The sequence below is a fragment of the Hemicordylus capensis genome, chromosome 17, assembly GCF_027244095.1.
Source record: "Hemicordylus capensis ecotype Gifberg chromosome 17, rHemCap1.1.pri, whole genome shotgun sequence".
In the NCBI taxonomy this organism is placed as follows: Eukaryota; Metazoa; Chordata; class Lepidosauria; order Squamata; family Cordylidae; genus Hemicordylus; species Hemicordylus capensis.
In genome coordinates, this window is record NC_069673.1 from 5,039,234 (window position 1) to 5,059,047 (window position 19,814).

Below are 19,814 nucleotides of genomic sequence, written 5' to 3' on the forward strand. Positions count from 1 at the left end.
GGAATGGAGAAGGCTGGCTATTTCAGGCTCTTCCCTTAAAAAGAGAAAGGAAAGGAAAGCTCTGAAAATTACACACTCCTTTGAGCAAAACTCTGCATTCCCCACAAAAAAGGTTAGTGGTTCTCCCCACGGAAGCTTTTCAGCCATGCAGCCCCCTTCTTGGATCCTGAAGTGGTCTGGTCCCAGCAGGGATGTGCCACAAGATTATTTTGGGTTACTGTTAATCAGGGTAGTCTTGAGATGGCCCCAGGCTTCTATGCTTCTCACAGGGGAGGAGGAGGGCCCCGCTTCAAGGCTGAGTGCGACCTTGAAGCCGGGTCTCCCCAGCTGGAGAGACGAAACTGTTCTACCAGACTATAACCCATACACCACACTGTCCCTCTGATGTCCTGCTCTGCTTCTCTCATAGCTTTGCAGATGAGCTGAGTCTGTTGTTGATGCTGAGGTATACTCTGAGGGAGGAAACCAGCCTCTTAACCATTATTGGCCTTCGAAGCGACATCTTGTTCCAGATCCGGATCAGTCCTTATGCCTTGGTTTTTGTTGCCAGTAGGAGGCGCCATTACGAGTAAGCTCTGTTCAGCCTTTCTTTCTTTCTTTCTTTCTTTCTTTCTTTCTTTCTTTCTTTCTTTCTTTCTCTCTCTCTCTCTCTCTCTCTCATTTCGTTCCTTCCTTTCTTTGTTCCTTTGTTTGTTCGTTCCTTGCTTCCTTCGTTCCTTGCTTCCTTGCTTCGTTCCTTCCTTCGTTCCTTTGTTCCTTCCTTCCTAATTTATTCTGTTGCAAAGGCAGGGGAATGGACCATGCCAAATTCACCACATGGAGCTGAATTCAGTTGGGAAGTGCCAATAGGAACCACCAACAACAACAAAATTGTGTTTGTTTTTCTTCCATTCTGAGAAGAAGAAGAAAAACAAATGGCATCCTTCCGCTAATCGGAGGCTCCAGGAGCTCTGGTGAGTTCTGCAACCCTCCGCTCCAAATTTTATCCCACCTAAGAATTCAGAAAAAGGGGAGAAGATTTCATTCCTTTCTTTCACCCACAATCCTCCCCCACACCCCCACAACATTGGGATTGAACTTGCAAATGTTTGGCCTAGCCCAAGGGTGGGCAGTCTTGGCCATCCAGCTGTTGTTGAACTACAACTCCCACCATCCCCAGCCACAGCTGGGGATGATGGGAGTTGTAGTTCAACGGCCGGAGGCCCAAGATTGCCCACCCCTGGCCTAGCGCTACTTCATATGTTAGTACTAACAATTGTAACATCTGGAATGTTTTTTAAAAAGGCATTTTCGGTTTAATGCAAAGGTGCAGATCCTAAACTCTGGGCAAACAGATAAAAGGGTGTGTGTGTGTGTGTGTGTGTTCTCACATGTGTCTCTTCCTTTCTGTTGCTGTGTTTTGCAGATTTCCCGTCTCCTCATTGGCCGATGGAAACTGGCATCGGGTTGCCCTCACCATCTCCTCGGAGAGATTGGTCCTGTACGTGGACTGCCGGCTGGTGGAAAGCGTGGGGTGGTCCAGATATGTTGGCATGGGAGTGGCCACCGATGGGCTCCTGGTTATCGGAGGCCTTGTTGAACCCTTGGAGATCCCCTTTGAGGTGAGAATCCTGCATCGGTTTCCCCCAGAACAGAATATACAAGTGGCACATAAAGCCAGGGACGGCTGATGTTGCATAGAGCAGGAGTGGGAAGAAGATAGATACCAACCTTCTAGGAACATAGGAACATAGGGAGTTGCCATATACTGAGTCAGACCATTGGTCCATCTAGCTCAGTATCGTCTACACTGACTGAGAGCGGCTTCTTCAAGGTTGCAGGCAGGAATCTCTCTCAGCCCTATCTTGGAGATGCTGCCAGGGAGGGAATTTGGAGCCTAGATGCTCTTCCCAGAGCAGCTCCATCCCTGAAGGCGAATCTCTTCCAGTGCTCACACTTCTAGTCTCCCATTGATATGCAACCAGGGCAGACCCTGCTTAGCTAAGGGGACAATTCATGCTTGCTACTACAAAACCAGCTGTAGATCTAGAAGGCTTTCTGAATTCCAAAAGCTTCACAATTTGTAGTAAAGAAAAACCCACTAGCTAGATATTTGTGAATTGTGTTGGTCTCCGCTGATGTGTTCCTCACCACTTTAGACCAGTTTTTTGGTTGTGTGTGTGTGTGTGTGTGTGTGTGTTTGCAACATTGCTGGCCATTTTTAGAGGCTGGGGTTAGAATCCCTGGTCTAGCAGCTCAGTGTTTTGAAAATGTACCATCTTGTCCAGGGATCCTCCACCGTAGTTCCCCAGATGTTTCTGGACAGTGGTCCCATCATCTTCTGGCCATTGTTGCTGGGGACGACACAAGTTGTGGTCCAACAATATCTGAGGACCAAAGTGAAGAACCCCTGAGCTAGTCATTATTTAGTAACAGTTGTCCTGGAAGATGGGCCCTACTTCCAGTGTTTTTTTCAGGGTACGCTGAGGCAGCTGACCTTCTTAATGGGAGACGCCGGAGCTGCCAGCGAACACTGTCGAACCCATAACACCACCTGTAGCAAACCTTTGAGTATGGAAGCTCACCACGGCCAGCCTCACTCCTGGGAGAAGTTACCCCAAGCCTGGACTCAGGTGGGACTTTTGGTGGGTTGGAAAATGAGGGCTGAGGCTCGTTGACATGGCCTGAGTGCCATATTTCAGTAGACATGGCCTGCATGCTTCATATCCTTATGGACTAGTCACTTAAAAAAAATGAAATCCAGATTTGCGGATGTTGAATTCTACTCCAGTTATGCAGTATAGTTGCAGAATTCAGCTTAGCCTTCTTTTGACCTTTCCAATGATTTCATTTCAAGCATGTTTATAGAAACTGAGACAACAGTGGAATAGTTGATAGAAATTTTGTCACTGTCCAGGATTGTAATATCCTTAATTTATCATGGACATTCTGCTTCTTGGCAGCAATTTCGGTACTGTGTTGATTATTTGTTTATTATTATTGGCTACTTAGCATTATTTTTTACTCTGGAGTTTCAGTTGATACACACGCTGCACTATGATCATAGTTTCTGTGTGTGTGTGGGGGGAATATAGGTAGGTGTGTGTGTTGTGACTATTTTTACAAAAGGAATATTTATCTTAATTTCTAACCTCTAGTTCCTTCATTATATTTGCATGTATCATCTGGATTTTGGGTGGTTTTTACGGTGTCAATTCTGAATCCAGGAGCTTCCTTTCCTTCGTTTAATTGCAAGAATAACACCATTATTATTTTTGCTTTCGTTTTTCCCTTCGCCTTTTTTTTAAAAATCTGTGATTAAATAATAGATACTCAGCTGACTGGCTCACCAGACTCAGAGCATTAAAATACATTAACCAAGGCAAAAAAAACCCTAACCTCTAAGCTAGACGCTATGGACAATTAACTAACAAGTTAAAAGGTGGAAAGCTGATCTATTAAAGCTGCATTTGATGCCCACAAAAAGTGAATTGACCTGGGACCCTCCACTGGCTGTTTGGTGCTGCGGTGTGAGATTCCTCCTACGTTGGAACTACCGCTTGGCTCTGTGTGGCTTGAGCCACCAGCGGCGGGTGGCCACAGAATCGTCTTCAGCTGTGCAAACAATGACGTGTTTCCGTCTGGTCTTCCTCTCTCTTCTGCAGGTGCCAAACGAAATCAACGAAGTTCCTGAATCCTACACTGGGGTATGCCTTTCTCATTCCACTTGGGGCTAATAACTCTACTCTGGGTTTGCCTTAAATTAAGAACCCAAATGCAGTGGTGTTTGTTTTCAGATGACTTCACAGGGTTGCTCTAGAATCAGATGCTCCACCGAGGAGTGGTAAAAATATCTTCAGGAGAGCGAGCAAAGCTGTGGCTTGTGTGGTTTTCTCGGATTTTTTCAACAGCCAAACTGGTTTGCTCCCAACGGCTGGATTCTTCACAGTTGTGTGTTTAGGTTTATTGGAAGTCACTTTGTGACTCTTGAAAAGCAGGGTATACATTTCGAAAATGGCATTAGAACATTCCGCAGTCAGTATATGTTATTCACATTATGCAACTCTGGGGTCTTTTTGCTGTTTGTGGAATGTGTTTCTCTCCATTGCCGCTTGCGGAATGCATTCAAGGATCCCAAGGAACAGAGGCACAGGTTGTGATCAGGGACAGGCTGGGTAGTCAGACACCAGGGGAAGTGAAACCAGGGTATTTATGTTGCTACTCCATAGTATGGGTTGCTCAGACAGATGCTGGCTTGGAAGTAAGGCTTTTATAAGGCCCGGTGTGTTCTGATTGGCTTGTGAGGGCAGCTGACAGTGCTCAGGTGGGTCCTGAAGGCCCGAGCAGGTTTTTGACCCACAGAGCCAAATCTTCCTGAAAAACCCGACACCTCAAGCGCTGGTGGGGCAGGAAGTAAGATGCCAGAAAGTGCTGACGGAGACCCCAGTTTTGATACCCTGTCTCCGAACCCCACCTTGGGCTTCGCAAAGCTCCTACCGTTTTACATCTCTGGACAGGAAATGTTTGTCCTGTAGCAACTGCAAGCTTTCCTGCAAAACATCTTGATTTTTACTCCTGGTCCTCCTTCAGGGCTCCCTTCCCTGTTCCTCATCATGCTTGCCCACCGCCCCTGCCGCTGCTGTATCTCTGGGGATAGATTTATGTGGCAGCGACATTTCTGCCATCGCCAGGGAGCTGGGGAGTTTCATAGGCCCAGAGAGAAATGTAATGAGATTCTGGAACTATAATCGGTTACGCTCTCCCCCCGCCTCCACTGCCCCTCCTCGTGCTCTTAATCAGAACCAGAGGGCTCCTAGGACTTTTAAAAGGTGCGCTTGGACTTGTAAAAGGGAAGAGGGAATGCGCCGCTATGGTGTTTTGGCTTCAGAAATAATGAGAAGCAGGCGAAGGGCTCTTTCCACGGTGACCTTTTCATGCCCCACTTTCTTCTTTGGTATCAGGAGTGTGAATGGAGAGCTACTCGGGGGTTTTCCTGCCTTGTCGCTGGCATTCAAATAGTGACGGTAGTCGTGGTGATGATGCAGAGGAGGAGGAGAAGCCCTTGTTCGGGCTTCACCCACAACCACTTCCTTCCCCTCCTACCTTGCTTTCCCCTCACATGGCCCATTCACATGTTATGTTCAACACTTGTACACAGGGGTGTAGCTAGGGGAGAGAGGACCCGTGTCCACCTCTCTCTCTGGTAGCCCCTTGGAGTGAGGGAGATAATGAAGCAAATAGGGAGGGGTGGAGCTGGGGGTTCTTCAGGAGCTGGGGTGGCCCAGGTTCTTTGAACCCATCCGCTCAATGGTAGCTGCACCCCTGCTTGTACAAGAAGCGTCCAGTGTCCACAGGCACAGATATAAGAACATAAGAACAGCCCTGCTGCATCAGGCCCAAGGAAGCCCATCTAGTCCAGCATCCTGTTTCACACCAGATGCCTCTGGGAAGACCACAGGCAAGAAGTGAAGGCATGCATAGAGAGATAGATAATATGTAAAATATTTATTCGATTTCTATACCTCCCTTCCAAAAATGGCTCAGGGCGGTTTACACAGAGAAATAACAAATAAATTAGATGGCTCCCTGTCCCCAAAGGGCTCACTATCTAAAAAGAAACATAAGGTAGATACCAGCAACAGTCACTGGAGGTACAGTGCTGGGCGTGGATCGGGCCAGTTACTCTCCCCCTGCTCAATAAAGAGAATCACCACATTAAAAGGTGCCTCTTTGCCAAGTTAGCATGGCCTCTCTCCTGCTGCTGCTCCCCTGCAACTGGTATTTAGCGGCATCTTGCCTCTGAGGCTGGAGGTGGCCCACAGCCACCAGACTAGTAGCCATTGATAGCCCTGTCCTCCTTGACTTTGTCTAAGCCCCTTTTAAAGCCATCTAGGCTAGTGCCAGTTAGCAGGAATCCAAGACTAGGTTTCCCCCCAAGTTATGTGATGTAAGAAATCAGGGGCTCGTCTTGAATTCAGAGTCTTCTTCCTTTTGGATAAATACAGATATAATCTGATAAATGCAGATATAATCTGTATTTAGTCTGTATTTTTTAAGGGGGTCATCTTATATTTAGTGTCGTCTTAGATTCGGGTAAATACCCACATTTAGCCGAATCTTCGGTTAGAATTCGGTTGGTGGGTATTTCCCAACAATGCTGAGTCTTCTGATGCCATGCGACTTCCCTCAGTGTTGTATAGCATTCTTGAAGGAGTATCTCTCTTCAGACACCATTGGGAAGCAAACAGCCTCTGCCCCGTTCCTCTCTGCCCTGTAATGTTTATTTCCCAGCCCGACATCGCCCTGCAGCTTTCAGACTCCGTGCTCATTGTTGCTTTCCTTTTATAATTTGTGGGCATTTTAAAATTATACTGCGTTTTTATTTTAGCATCGGGGATGGGAGCTTTTTCCAAACCCCAGCACTTCAGAGGGTTTTGTGTGCTGGCTCACAAAATCAAAAAGTGAAACCAGAGTTTGGTACGTAGTGAGCTTCTGGCCCATTTCCCTTTCTCTCTCTTAAACTTTCTTGGTAAGGAAAAGGCTGCTGGTTCTTTTCTCGTACATGAGGGCCAAAATAGGTTTCATGGTGCGCGTTTGTCTTTCTAATGCTGTTGGTTTTTCTCTTTTCCTCCATGTGGCAAGACAATTATATTTTATTTTATTTTTAAATAGGGCTTTTAAAACCCAATTTTATATCCCAGAAACCTCCTGGAAACCACATTACATCATCATATCACAAGGGACTTCTGGGAAATAGAAATGGTGGCTGTCAGCTGCACAGGGATGTACCACCAAATGTATGTTTTTTAAGTGTTACAGTTAGGGAGACAAGCTACTCCAGTTTACATCCAGCATTAAGTTCTGCATGTCGTCACATCCAGATCAAGTTGCTCAAAAGCAGTCTCATTGAAATAAATGGGACACGCTTACATGAGCTATTGCTTTTGATGGCGTTGCTGATTTACTGAAGCCTGTCAGGCTGAGGGGAGGGGCACACTTCAGCCAATTGGAGGCAGAGGAGGAGGGTCTTCACCCTCTCTCCCCTTCTGCAGTGGGCACATCGCTGAGGACGCGGTGGCTTCGTGCTGGTGATCTTCAGGTGGGAAATCTTATGGGAGGAGAGCTGGTCTGGTGGTCACAAGCATGAATTGTCCCCGTTGCTAAGCAGGGCCCACCCTGGTTTGCGCTGGAATGGAAGACTGCATGTGTGAGCACTGTGAGATATTCCTCTTAGGGGATGGGGCGGTTCTGGGAAGAACCCCTGCCTGCTTGCATGCAGAAGGTCCCAGGTCCACCCCCTGCCCTTGGCAGCATCTCCAAGCTGGGGCTGAGAGAGGCTCCTGCCTGCAACCTTGGAGGAGCTGCTGCCAGTCTGGGTAGACAATACTGAGCTAGATAGACCAAGGGTCTGACTCAGTATATGGCAGCTTCCTATGTTCCTAACATAGGAAGGGGAGTGAGGGGAGCGCCAAGTACTCCTGTTGGGAACCCTTGCTGTCACATGTCACAACCTCCAGCCTCCGGATTTAACTTTCTCTCCATCCTCAGCCATGCTCTCAGATGTAATGAAGCCCTAAAGGCCCTCCTTGTCGCTGTGGCTTGGCTGGCCTGTTGGCTCCTGATGGGCGGATTTTGGAAGAGGGCGAGGAATGAGTCAGCGGTTGCTAATTCTGGCACAGGGATTTGTCTCGGGGAAGTGACTTGATCTCCGGCTCTGCGCCTGCTGGGATCTGTCACTGGGGCCAGTGGCTATGTGTGAGGTGGTCATTGTTCAAGGCGGCCGGTGATGGCCACGCTGGCCACCAGCCACACCATTAGTGAGGCGAAGCAAGTGGGCAACCGAGAGATCTTCCTCACAAAACACACACACACACACACAACCCAACTTCACATGTACACTGATGGGGTCTGAGCTGTCAGTAACTGATTAGGAGAGAGATCTTGGGGTCGTCGTGGTGGACAGCTTGTTGAAATTGTCGACAAATTGTGTGGCAGCTGTGGAAAAGGTTCCAGTTCCATGCTAGGGCTCATTTGGAAGGGGGCTGAAAATAAAAATGCTAATATCATAATGCCCTTATACAAATCTATGATGCAGCCACATTTGGAGTACGGCATATATGGTTCTGGCCACCGTATCTTAAGAAGGACATTGTAGAACTGGGAATGGTGCAGAAAAGCGTGACCACGATGATCCAGGGCCCGGAGCACCTTCCTGATGAGGCAAGGCTACAGCATCCGGGGCGTTTAGTTTGGAAAAGAGGCGACGGCGGGGAGACGTGATAGAGGTGCATACAATTATGCATGGAGCAGAGAGAGTGGATACAGAGAGAAATTTTTCTCCCTCTCTCACAGCACTAGAACCAAGGGTCATCCCAAGAAATTGAAGGTTGGTAAATTTGGGACCCAAAAAAAGGAAGTATTTCTTCACACAGCACATAATTAGCTTATGGAATTCTCTGCCCATGGCATGTGGAGATGGCCACTAGCTTGGATGGCTTTAAAAGGGGCTTAGACGAAGTCGTGGAGGACAGATCTATCAATGGCTACTAGTCTGGTGGTTATGGACCACCTCCAGCCTCAGAGGCACGATGCCTCCAAATACCTGTTGCAGGGGAGCAGCAGCAGCAGGAGAGAGGGCATGCCTTCATCTCTTGCCTGTGGGCTTCCTGGAGGCATCTGGTGGGCCACTGTGCAAAACAGGATGCTGGACTAGATAGGCTTTGAGCCTGACCCAGCAGGGCTGTTCTTAAGTTCTTATGCATGGCCCAGATCTGGACATAGTATTCCAAGTGAGGCCTGACCAGTGCGGAAGCGTGGAAGTTTGCTTCTCTCACGGACCAATTAATGGTACATTTCTTGTACCCTCCAATGTATTTCTGGTCGCCTTGCTTGCCTTTGTAGCCGAAGCGGTCCTGCTTGCCAGTGTTTCGTACGGAACCTTCCGGAAGGCCGGCCAGCCTCAAAGTTTCCCCCACAGCTATTTATAGGCCTCTGGGTGTTGCCCTGGCAAAGGCCTCGTTGCCTGTGGTTCGGTAGAAAAGGCTCCTCTCTAATTACCTCACAGGGAGCTCTTCGGAGAGAGAGCGCCACGGGCCTTTTCGGGGAGAAGAGTCGCTGGCATGTGCTGGGGGAAGTGCTTCGGTGATACAACAGAGTGCCTTTGGAGCTGCCCCTCTACTGCACAGCAATTGCAAAGTCTTGTGCCCAAGACTTTTGGAAGGTGGGCTGTTGTTCAGTAGGTAGAGCACACACAGAAGGTCCCTGAGATCTCCAGGTGAGGCTGGGAAAGAGCCTTCTGGAACCTTGGAGAGACGCTGCCAGTCTGTGCAGACAATGCTGAGCTGGATAGACCAGAGGTCTGACTCAGTAGACAGCAGCTTCCTGTGTTCTACTATACTATCCTAGGTCTAGCCTGAGCCAGTTCCCCTCCAGATTGCATGGATGGGATTCTCTCTTGCTCTTTAAAAAAACCAAAACCAAAACAAACAAACAAAAAACCCTTTCCTCTACAGAGAAAACCAGCACAACATGGAAAAGTTTAGACAAGAGCTGTTCTTCCTGATACAATACTTTCCTCATATAATACCTTTCTCTAGAAAGGAATTTTATTGATGGGGACGTGATTAAATCACAGGATCCCTAGTCTGTCTCCTTGTCTTTTGTTTGTTTGTTTTGTTTTGTTTAACATATTTTTATACCAAAACTTGTATCTCTGGGCGGTTTACAATTAAAATCATTTAACACATTAAATCAATTAAAAACAATATCATTTAAACTTTAAAACCATTAACATTAAAATCATTCAAAACCAACATTACAAATTAATTTTGTAGTAACAGAACCCAAGAAGGCCTGAACCACATTCTTCTTCTGAATGTGTGGGTGGGCTCTCTTCTTGCCATCTAAAAATACAAGCCAGACCTTACAGATCCTTCCCAGGTGAGACGAGGTCTTCTCCAGGTGGGATCACAGTTAACCCAAACTTCCTTTCCCTTTTCATTGTGCCTCTCTGGGAACAGATCCGCTCTTGTTCTGCTTCTGGTTCGGTCTTGTTGGCAAAAGTATGGAGAGGACCATTACATCTGTTAAAATGAAGTTCCTTCTGGAACCTCCTAATGTAGTCACTTACTCGCCAGGGAGAGGAAAGAGAGGCCAGATTCTTCTGGTGCCAGTAGAAGGGGGGGAGAAGTATCTCCTTGCCATCCTGTTTCCTTGGAACAGAGATACAAATCAGTAATTGTGGGATCTCGGGACCCGGGCCATCTCTGTGGTCTCTCCTCCCCCTGGGATGAGAAGAACCCTTGAGGAGAACTTTTGGTGCCCGCCAAGAGGGCAGGACCGTGTGACATCTTCCCCTAAACCTTGACTCTCAGTGCCCAGTTTGAGTTTCTCTGTTCCTCTTCCTCGGCTGCACTCTGAGCACTCTGCAGTTCGAAAGATGGAGATCCTCGCTTTGAGCTTTCTGCTGGTGGGCATGTGGGACGCTGAGGCAGATCTTGGCGTTTTCAAGGTAGGCAAACGTGCTTAGCATCACCCTGCACCGCCACGCCTCTCTTCCCTGTGCAGGAGCTGCTGCTTTATTTCTGAACCCTAAATTGTATTGTTTCCTTTCTAATAGAGCCCTAATTGGCTTCATAAACACCAAACAACCTAACCCACAACACGTGCACCGTGGTTAGAACTACATCCTGGCGGATCAGCTAATTAATCTTGTGCAAAAACTCCTATTCCTTTCGAGATATCGGCCTGTCGTAAATCCTGCTTTTTCTCCACTTAATACAGCTAAGTCTGCTTGAGCAAGCCTAATTCTCGAAAGCTTTGCCAACCAGTTGTGAAGATTAGGAGTGGCTTTCTGTTTTCTGTTGGGTGTTATCGGGAATTCTAGCGGGGACGCGCAAAGGGTTTTCCAAACAACCATATGCATGCTTACTGGGAAGCCGGCCCCATTGTGTCTAGCTGTGCTTACTCCCAAGTAAGTATGCGCTGGATCACAGCCTTGGAGCCCAACTGGATGTGATGTATGAATCTTTGTGAGTGGAACTTTACATGTCTTTTTAAAGAAAAGAAACAATTAAAAGCCACAAAGTCCCCCATGGTATTTAGACTGGACTGAAGGGTGGGATCCAACCCTTTCCCTCTGCACCATGAGCCTGATCTTCAACACCCCTCCAAACTGCAGTTAGCCACAGAAGGGGGAAATCACACCTGCGGGATTTTCCCTCCATGGCTTATAGCAATTTCCAGGTTTGTGTAAAATTGGGGAAATGGCATGGGAGTAAAGGGTTAAATCCATCTCTCCCCCACAGCATAGATTTGATTGGTGGCAGAACGCATGCTTTGCAATGCACAAGGCCTCATTTTCAATCCAGGTCTGGGAAAGCAGGTTGCAGGAGGAGGCACTAACTTCCACACTAAGAAACCCGGTGATGGAAGTGTTATCAGGACAGGTCATGGATTGAGAAGCAATCTTTTACATGGATTGCTTGTTGTTGTTTTTAGGACAAATGGTACAGCTAGAGCCAGCACACACACACCCCTCGATTACCTTTGGCTGTTATGGTTCCCTTCTACCATGACATAATAATTGGGTTTGGTTGGTCCGTTCTTGCTTCTTTATAAATATGGAACATCAGTTTATACATGCAGATTGGAAGGCAGGGGAAGATTGATACCCTTTTTCCAGAGAGGTAAAATTCCCTGCTGTATGAGTATGTGTGTTGTGTTTGAAATCCCCTGCAAGCTTTTTTTCTTGACATTCTAGTTTTCTATGCATGTGGATTCTTTTTTTTTTTTTAAAGAAGAAGCAATCCTCATAAGATTTTTTTTCTTGACATGCTAGCTTTCTGTATGCATAGCTGTTGTTTTTTAATGGAGGTTGAAAAGCAGCAATGCCCTGCAAGTTTATTTGCCTTGAGATGCTAGCTTTCTATATGTGTAGATTCTCTCTTTTTACGGAAGAGGAAAAGACACAATCTCCAGAAGATTTATTTTCTTGAGATGCTAATTTTCTATGTGTGTGGACTCTCTCTCTCTTTCTTTAATGCAAGAGGAGAAGCAGCAATCCTCATAAGATTTTTTGTTCTTGACATGCTAGTTTTCTGTGTGCATGGATTCTTTTTTTAATGGCGAAGAAGCCAATGCCCTGCATATTTTTCCCCTGAAGAAGCTAGTTTTCCATGTGTGTAAATTCCTGCTTTTTATGGAAGAGGAAAAGATGCAATGTCCAGAATATATTTTTTTCTTGAGATGCTAGTTTTCTATGCACGTGGACTCTCCTTTATTTATGCAAGAGGAGAAGAAGCAATCCTCATAAGAGATTTTCATGACATGCTAGTTCTCTGTGGAGTATTCAGTCGTATAAGCCTTCACCTGCTGTCTCAGGTGATATAGCCCAGAGGTACAGGTTTGCCACTTGGGTGGGAATGAAGTCCCTGTTTTCAGGGCAAGGTGATTAGAAAAGATGACATGTCAGCAGTATTTCCTGTAACAGGGAATCCCAGGTGTTGGTGACTACAACTCCCAGCATCTCCCACTGCAATGGCTTTTGGCTGGGGATGCTGGGAGTTGTAGTCAACATCATCTGCTGTCCCCTGTTACAAAGAACACTGCCTACCCGCTTTGGAAGTCCTGTGGTCACAGCAAGCATGCCTCTTAGCCCCTTTAGTGCACACCATACGAACAAAATATTATTTCCCCCCCTCTTTTTAGGGGTCAAAGTCTGCCGTTTCGGACGTGGCTTTGAAGTCTCCCGTGGAGTGGGTGGATCCCCAGATCCTCGATGCCATTTCCAATGGAAACTTTCCAGCTTCAGATGTGGTTGCCAGGAGACTGGAGGAAGAGGAGGAGGAGGAGATCCTCCCTCTTAAGGAAGAAGGCTTTGAACTTATGAACCCAACTCATGATAAAACCACCGGACTCCGAAGTCTTGGCATGGAGAGCCCAGAAAACGCCGGCAATTCCTTTGCCGCTGCCGACTCATGGTCCTCTCCTGGGCTCACTGGTCTCCATGTGGCTGATAACGACGTTGTCCGTTCGGCGACATCTTCCAAAGCGAGCCGGCCGGGCGACAAGAAGGCAGAGGGCTTGAGGCCCCAGGGTGAAAACTTCACAAAGGAGAAGCTCGAGGGGGGTGTCGGGTCCCGTGATGCCATCATGGATCTTGACAGCCCTCCCGCCTTCTTGAAAACCCCTGCGGAGGAGACCAAACTGCCAAGACACGTGTCGAGACTCTCCTCTCCTAAATCCCACGTGAAAGTGGATGCTGTGGGAAGCAGAGACCTTGTTAGATCCCCTTCTGGGAGATCTGCAGCCCCGAAAGATGCCCTGAAATCTTCCCAAATGGCAGTACTGAAGGCTTACCCTGGAAACAGCCAGGGAGATGTCCATAGAGAAAGGACTTGGACCCGTCCACAGGCGGTTCCAGACTTCTTGCCACTGACGGAAGGGCAAAGGATCCACCTTAAACCAGGGCCTCGTGGGCGACCAGGCCGGCCAGGGCTGCCTGTAAGTAGAAGCACACAGTGGAGGGTGTTCCGTGGTGGGCCACCACCGAAAAGGCTCTGTCCCTAGTCACCATCCACCTAATTTTGAATAGTAAGCAGGGCCGGCCCTACCATGTGGAAGGGAGAACTGGCCAACTTCAGGTGGCAATTTTCAGGGATGGCACAGCAGCCCAATCTGCAGGTCACTGCCTTTCCTCTTTCATTCAACCCTATCTTGGAGATGCTGCCAGGGAGGGAGCTTGGAACCTTCTGCTCTCCCCAGAGCGGCTCCATCCTCTGAGGGGAATATCCTACAGTGCTCGCACTTCTAGTCTCCCTTTCATATGGAGAGGTCTGTCTGCATTGGCCGCCAGCTTGTCTGGCGGCTACTCAGGCACGGGCCTTCTCCGTTGCTGCCCTGAGGCTTTGGAATGCGCTCCCTAGTGAAATAAGAGCCTCCCCATCTCTGACAATTTTTAAAAAGTCTTTAAATTTTTTAAAAAGCCTGTTCACCCAGGCTTTTAACTGATACTGTTTTGATTGTTTTTAATGTTGTTTGAGAATATTGTTTTAATTTTTATTTAAATTGTTGTGTCTTAAATTTCTTGTTTTTGTTTTTAACTAATGTTTTAATGTTGTTTTTCTCTTCTTGTAAACTGCCCAGAGAGGTAAGTTTGGGCGGTATAAAAATATGATAAATAAATAAATGTTTAAAGAGACTGTTTGCAGCTCAGACGCCCCATTTCCAGCCGCAGAGGGTCAGTCCCAGCAGATTAAATGATGCAGTGATCTATTTCCTTTTTGCAGGGATGTCCAGGGAGACGAGGACCGATGGGGCTGAAAGGAGACAAGGTGTGTCAAATACGGAGCACTTGAAATGCACTAGTAAAGTCCATGCACCCTTGGTTTAGGCAGCTATTAACCGGGTAAGCCAAGCATCCTACTCAGCTTTGGGAGCTGTAAGCACTCCTGATTTGTGGTGGCGTGTGAGTGAAAATAAAGGTAGGAGCCGAGGCGTGTGATCGTCTGCCCAGAGCGACGGCGGGGTAGTCCCCCCCCCCACCTTGTGCAAATGCTGGGGATGGAATCTGGGGAGGGTGCGTTCCTGCTGCCCAGCTGACACTTAACAGACAATTGCACACCCCAAATCCTACCTTGCGCACGAGCAAAAATCGGGAGCGTGCACAGTGCACAACTCCCAAAGCAGGGCACGATGCTTGTCCTACACCCTGAACGGTTGTGTGAACAAGCCTCGTACGTGGTTGATCAAAGCAGAAATCTAGAAAAAGCCCTGTTCTCTCTTGTTGTAGGGATACCCTGGTGCCATTGGACGAACGGGCGCTACAGGTGACCCAGGACCTCCAGGGGTCCCCGGGGTCCCTGCTGTCATCCTCTGGAGGAACTCCAAAGAAGACTGGCAATCGTTTATGGTGAGCATTGCCCCTGTGGAGTTCCTTGGATGGAGCAGGCACCCCTTGATCGGTGGTTGTTTTTCTAAGGGTGGGTTGGAGCAGGAATGTCCATGCATCCCTGCCTGTTGATGTGCCTCCGTGTTTCAGTTGTGGCCCTTCTTCTCGTCCTTAGCCATTTGGGGGCTCCTCACCTAAAGGGTGCCACAAGAAGTCATTAGGGCTGTCCACCCCACCATTATTGAGGGAGCACAAGCATCAGGAGCTATGTGAACTCCCCATTTTCAGTCTTGTGCTTGTAAAACGCTAAGCCGGTGGGAGGGGGAGTGGTTGTCTGTGAGATGGGAGCTGGGGAGGACAGGGTCATGCCCTCAAAACAGCACACAAAGCAGCAGCAAGCTCCCCAAACAAAGGACTTACCTGGGTGTGTGGTCAGGGGGAAAGGGTTTGCTCTGTAAACAAGAGCTGCTACACGTGAAAGAAGCAAATAAAGGGGAGCTGGTCGAGTATCAGTTGTCCCCTTTGCTAAGCAGGGTCCGCCTTGGTTTGCATTTGAATGGGAGACTACATGGGAGATATTCCCCTTAGGGGATGGGGCCGCTCTGGAAAGCTCATTTGCATGCTTGCACGCAGAAGGATCCAAGTTCCCTCCTGGCCTCTCCAAGGGAGGGCTGAGAGTGACTCCTGCCTGCAACCTTGGAGAAGCCGCTGCCAGTCTGGGTAGGCAATCCTGAGCTAGACGGACTCAGTATATGGCAGCTTCCCATGTTCGTAAGCAGTTCCTGTAGGCACAAGGAGAGAGGAAGGGTCCAGGGGCCGGAAAGCTGGGGTGTGGTCTGTAAGGACAGCAGTGCCAATGATGAGGCTGCTGTAGCCAGACTCTGGAGTGAGGCTGAGAGGCAAACAGAGGCTGGGAGGAGGCAGGAAGCTTTGGGAGGTGAAGGGTTCTAGAAGCCCCTCACTCCTGGCTCAGAGACTCAGCTAGGCCGAAAGCGAAGACACCACGGGAGGCCTGCAGAGAGGTTGTGCATGGCCGACGGCACTGTCCTATCCAGCTCTCGTACCCGGCATTTTAATGAGAAAGGAGGAAAAGCTCCCACCTCACAGACCCTCTCTCCCCGCTCTTCCTACCCAGATTTTTGCCAGCACACGGCCAAAAATCACCTCCCCACCCTAGATGAGACCCTTGTCCCACCCCACGGATGGCCGTGTGAACAGCCCTCTTGTCTATTCACTGTATCAGTTTTAGCGGCGGAATCGGTTGAACTGGCATAAATGTTGATAGGAGTGAGTGGAGAGGGGAGGTTCCTTCAGCCCCGCTGGCCTGAGCTAGGGCAACCTCGCCGAGAAATTGTGTTCTGTCTCGGGTATCTCCTTCCCCCAGCGTGGTGGCTGAAAACAGCCTTGGCTTCCTCCCCTCCTCCTCCTCCTCCTGAGCCCACACTCACAAAAGGATGCCTTCCTGATCAAGAGCATGCGTTGGTGAATTGCGACTGGTCTGTTCTGCATTTGGCTCCCTTCCGCCTGGGTTATTAAGGCCGCCGCCCGCTGCTTTGACATGAAATTCGGCACGGTGTATGAAGAGGCCGGTTGATGCTCTGGGCCGTTCTCAAAGTGCCGCGGGTTCCCTTGCAAACGGCGATGCCCGCAGGGAGAGCAGACGCTCTTGTTTGTTTATTTCATTTATTTGTTTGTTACATTTCTATACCGCCGAAAGCTTGTGTCTCTGGGTGGTTTACAGTTCAAAAGAGAGCTTTGCCGTCTCTTTTCCTGGGGCCTGGAAGATGCACAGTTGCCGGACCTTCTGGATCGGCCTGCTCTTGACAAGCCTAGAGATCTGAATGGCTTGACATGGGCTGGGGAGGTGGAAAGTACTGTGTGGACAATACTGAGCAAGATGGACCAATGGCCTGTCTCTGTATGAGGCTGCTTCCTCTGTTCTTGTGTTCAAAAGGTGTCTCTTGGCCCAGTGGGCAGGGGGGGATTCTCAAATTGCATGCCGCAAGAGGACCTGAAGGCAGTTCCCTGCCCCAAAGGGGTCACAATCGGAAAAGAATGGCAAGGCCACCGGTTGAAAAGGTGCCTCTTGACCCAGTTATTTAGGGGCAATTCCCAGGTTGTGTGCCACAGGAGGGCCTGAAAATGGTGCCCTGCCCCAAAGGGGTCGTGATCGAAAAAGAAACACGATACCAGCAACCACCACTGGACAGGCCTTACGTTGGGATGAACAGGGACAATCCCTCCCCCCTGCTAAATAATCACTGGTTGGTTTGTTTATTTATTCTGCTCTTCCTCCAAGGAGCCTGGAGCAGTGCACATGGCTGTGTTTATCCTCACAACAACCCTGTGAGGTTGGTTAGGCTGCGAGGTGTGCGGCTGGCCCAGCGTCACCCAGTGCGTTTCATGGCTGAACAAGGATTTGAACTCGGGTCTCCTGGGTCCTAGCCCAGTACTCTAACTGCTACACCATGCTGACTCTCACTTAGTGTCGTCCGGAATTTTATTTTTTATCACAACCCCTTAGACTGGCCGTGCATTTCCCAGCTGCCTGTTTCTTGCTGCTGAAATCACAGCTTTGCTTCCACCCTGCCAAAGCCTTTATTTTCTGCCTAAAATGCAGAGATGAATCTCTTTTTCTCCCCCCTCTCCCCGCATATTGCCTTTGATGCAGAAGTTCCGTTCGTAGCACCGAAGCCTCTTCTGCTCCCTCCCGCTCCCTTTTTGTCAAGATGTCATGAAACAGAATCCCAAATAGGCGCCCTTTCTCTTCCCACCGCTGTAGCTTTAGAAGAATCTCCTTGCAGCTGTGGATTCCCCTTCTGAAATCTATCTGTGGATGAGTCTCAGGCAGGACAATAAGATATACAGGAGCTTGGGACGGGGTGGGGGGTGGGGGACGGCTCTCAAACCCCAGCGCTTCTCCTGACAGATTGTCGGGACCTTCCCCCCACTTTTCATTTTCTGTTCACATTAATCAATTTGGGATAAACTTTAAAGGAGCCCGGAGGCCGCTTGCCGCTTGCTTTACCCCGCGTTAAACTCCCCATCTGTCATCTGTCCGAAAGCTCCGGGTTTTTTTCATTAGAAATATTTCCACATGTTGAAAGATCTTTGGTTCCTCTCCTAGGAGAGATTTCTCCGCACTGTTCTTTCCCTGTCTGCAACCTCTCCTCCCCCTGTTAGAAGCATAGGCTGGCATTGCCAAAGTTGCTCCACTTAATTCCAATAGGGCTACTGGAGAGTAATGCAGTTTGCCTGTCCACCATAATCTTCTCAAGTTTCCCAAATCCCCCATCCGGGCCATGAAGTAAACACGGTCATTATTGCTCTTCTCTGATGAGGGAAGAGGTTTTTTTTCTTGGTGAATCGGTTTTAATTTTTCATGAGCAAAACAACAAGAATAGCCAGTGGGTTGTATCTCCCTGGCATTGTGAAAAAGAATGGTAGAACTACACCTCCGTGGCCTGCGTGAGTTTGGAGACGTTTTCAGATGATAATTCCCCTCCCATGTGTACACAGGATCCTCATTTAGGGGACAGCCTACAGTCGGTCAGAGTTGGCAGCCATAAAAGGGACAGTAAGATTGAATTTGTTTTTGCTATTGATCTACCTTGATGGGCCCACTGGCTGTGCCCCTGGGTTCCCCATCCCTGGCCAATCTCAATTTGTTCAGCTTTTGCCTGCACCCAGACTATCTACCCAGACTGGCAGCGGCTCCTCCCGGGTTGCAGGCAGGAGTCTCACTCAGCCCTATCTCGTTGGAGATGCTGCCAGGGAGGGAACTGGGAACCTAGATGCTCTTCCCAGAGTGGCTCCATCCCCTAAGATAGGCACCTTAGACAGGCTCCTAGAAAACCGTCTAGAGACATCGGTAGTGAGTGGTATATACCACTCACTACCGATGTCTCTAGATGGTTTTCAGCATAAAACCAAGAATTTAACAATTGGAACATAAAAATCCGATTAAAAATATCCATAACAACACACCAACCAGAGTAATATGGTCTCAATGGGATGTCCCAGAGACCAATCTGGCAGCAACATTCTGCCCCAATTGCAGCTTCTGGACTATGTACAAAGGCAGCCCCACGTAGAGTGCATTGCAGTAGTCAAGCCTGGAGGGGACCAGCATACGCACCGCTGTCTTAAGGTCACTCACTTAGGGCAGTCGGAGAACCAGCCGGAGCTGATAGAAAGTAGTCGTGGCCGGTAAAAATTGGCACGTTCTGCTTCAAGCACCACGAATTTCTAGTTGGGTCAACTCTGGAGAACAAATTTAGTGACGCATTTTTCCCCTTCCTTTCTACCTCTGCTAGCACTCTTCGTTGTATCAGCTTCTGCGCGCCGGCTGGCCGGTGAGTAGCATCCTCTGAACGTGGCCTTAGCAAACAGACAAGAACGGCAGAAGATCTCGCCGCCGAATTGGTTTGTGACCTTGCATGTTGCTTTTGATTTCTCCCACAAAAATGCAGAGCCAGCCAGGACCTCCTGGACTAGCAGGTCACCCGGGGAAGCCAGGATTGCTGGTGAGTAAGAAAAATGTGGGCTTGTGAACATGTCGGGCGTAGCAGTTGTGCATAAGGTGTATCCTGCTGCTGCTAGCGCTGGGCTGTCGTCCCTAACCCTAACCCCTTCCCCCGAGCAGATTTCTGTCCTGCCAAGAAGAGGCTGGGTTCCCCATCCCTGGCCAATCTCAATTTGTTCAGCTTTTGTCTAGGGGTGGGCACAAAACCGGGCTGCCAGTTCGGGTTGCCCCAGTCAGACTTCTGTCCTGTCCTGGAGCCTCAAAGCTCCTTAGCTTCAGCAAGGTCTCTACAAACTACCAATATTTATATCCCACTCTTCAACCAAAGTTCTCAAAGCGGTTTACATAGAAAAATAAATAATACATAAACACAATGGCTCCCTGTCCCCAAAGGGCTCACCATCTAAAAAGGGACATCAG

General features: G+C 48.7%; 1 protein-coding gene across 10 annotated transcripts in view; it reads left to right on the top strand.

The window, feature by feature from the left end:
• Nucleotides 1-19,814, top strand: part of COL27A1 (collagen type XXVII alpha 1 chain) — a 109,300-nt gene that overhangs the window by 27,674 nt on the left and 61,812 nt on the right. For 8 of the 10 annotated variants that reach the window (XM_053281847.1, XM_053281857.1, XM_053281851.1 and 5 more), the window contains exons 3-11: nucleotides 410-568; nucleotides 1,406-1,601; nucleotides 2,457-2,612; nucleotides 3,645-3,686; nucleotides 12,688-13,482; nucleotides 14,268-14,312; nucleotides 14,771-14,890; nucleotides 19,186-19,224; nucleotides 19,342-19,395. In XM_053281847.1, the coding sequence (XP_053137822.1) occupies nucleotides 410-568; nucleotides 1,406-1,601; nucleotides 2,457-2,612; nucleotides 3,645-3,686; nucleotides 12,688-13,482; nucleotides 14,268-14,312; nucleotides 14,771-14,890; nucleotides 19,186-19,224; nucleotides 19,342-19,395 (1,606 nt within the window). The remainder of the gene's footprint in view (nucleotides 1-409; nucleotides 569-1,405; nucleotides 1,602-2,456; nucleotides 2,613-3,644; nucleotides 3,687-12,687; nucleotides 13,483-14,267; nucleotides 14,313-14,770; nucleotides 14,891-19,185; nucleotides 19,225-19,341; nucleotides 19,396-19,814) is intronic. The other 2 variants (XM_053281849.1, XM_053281854.1) reach the window with 2 other exon arrangements.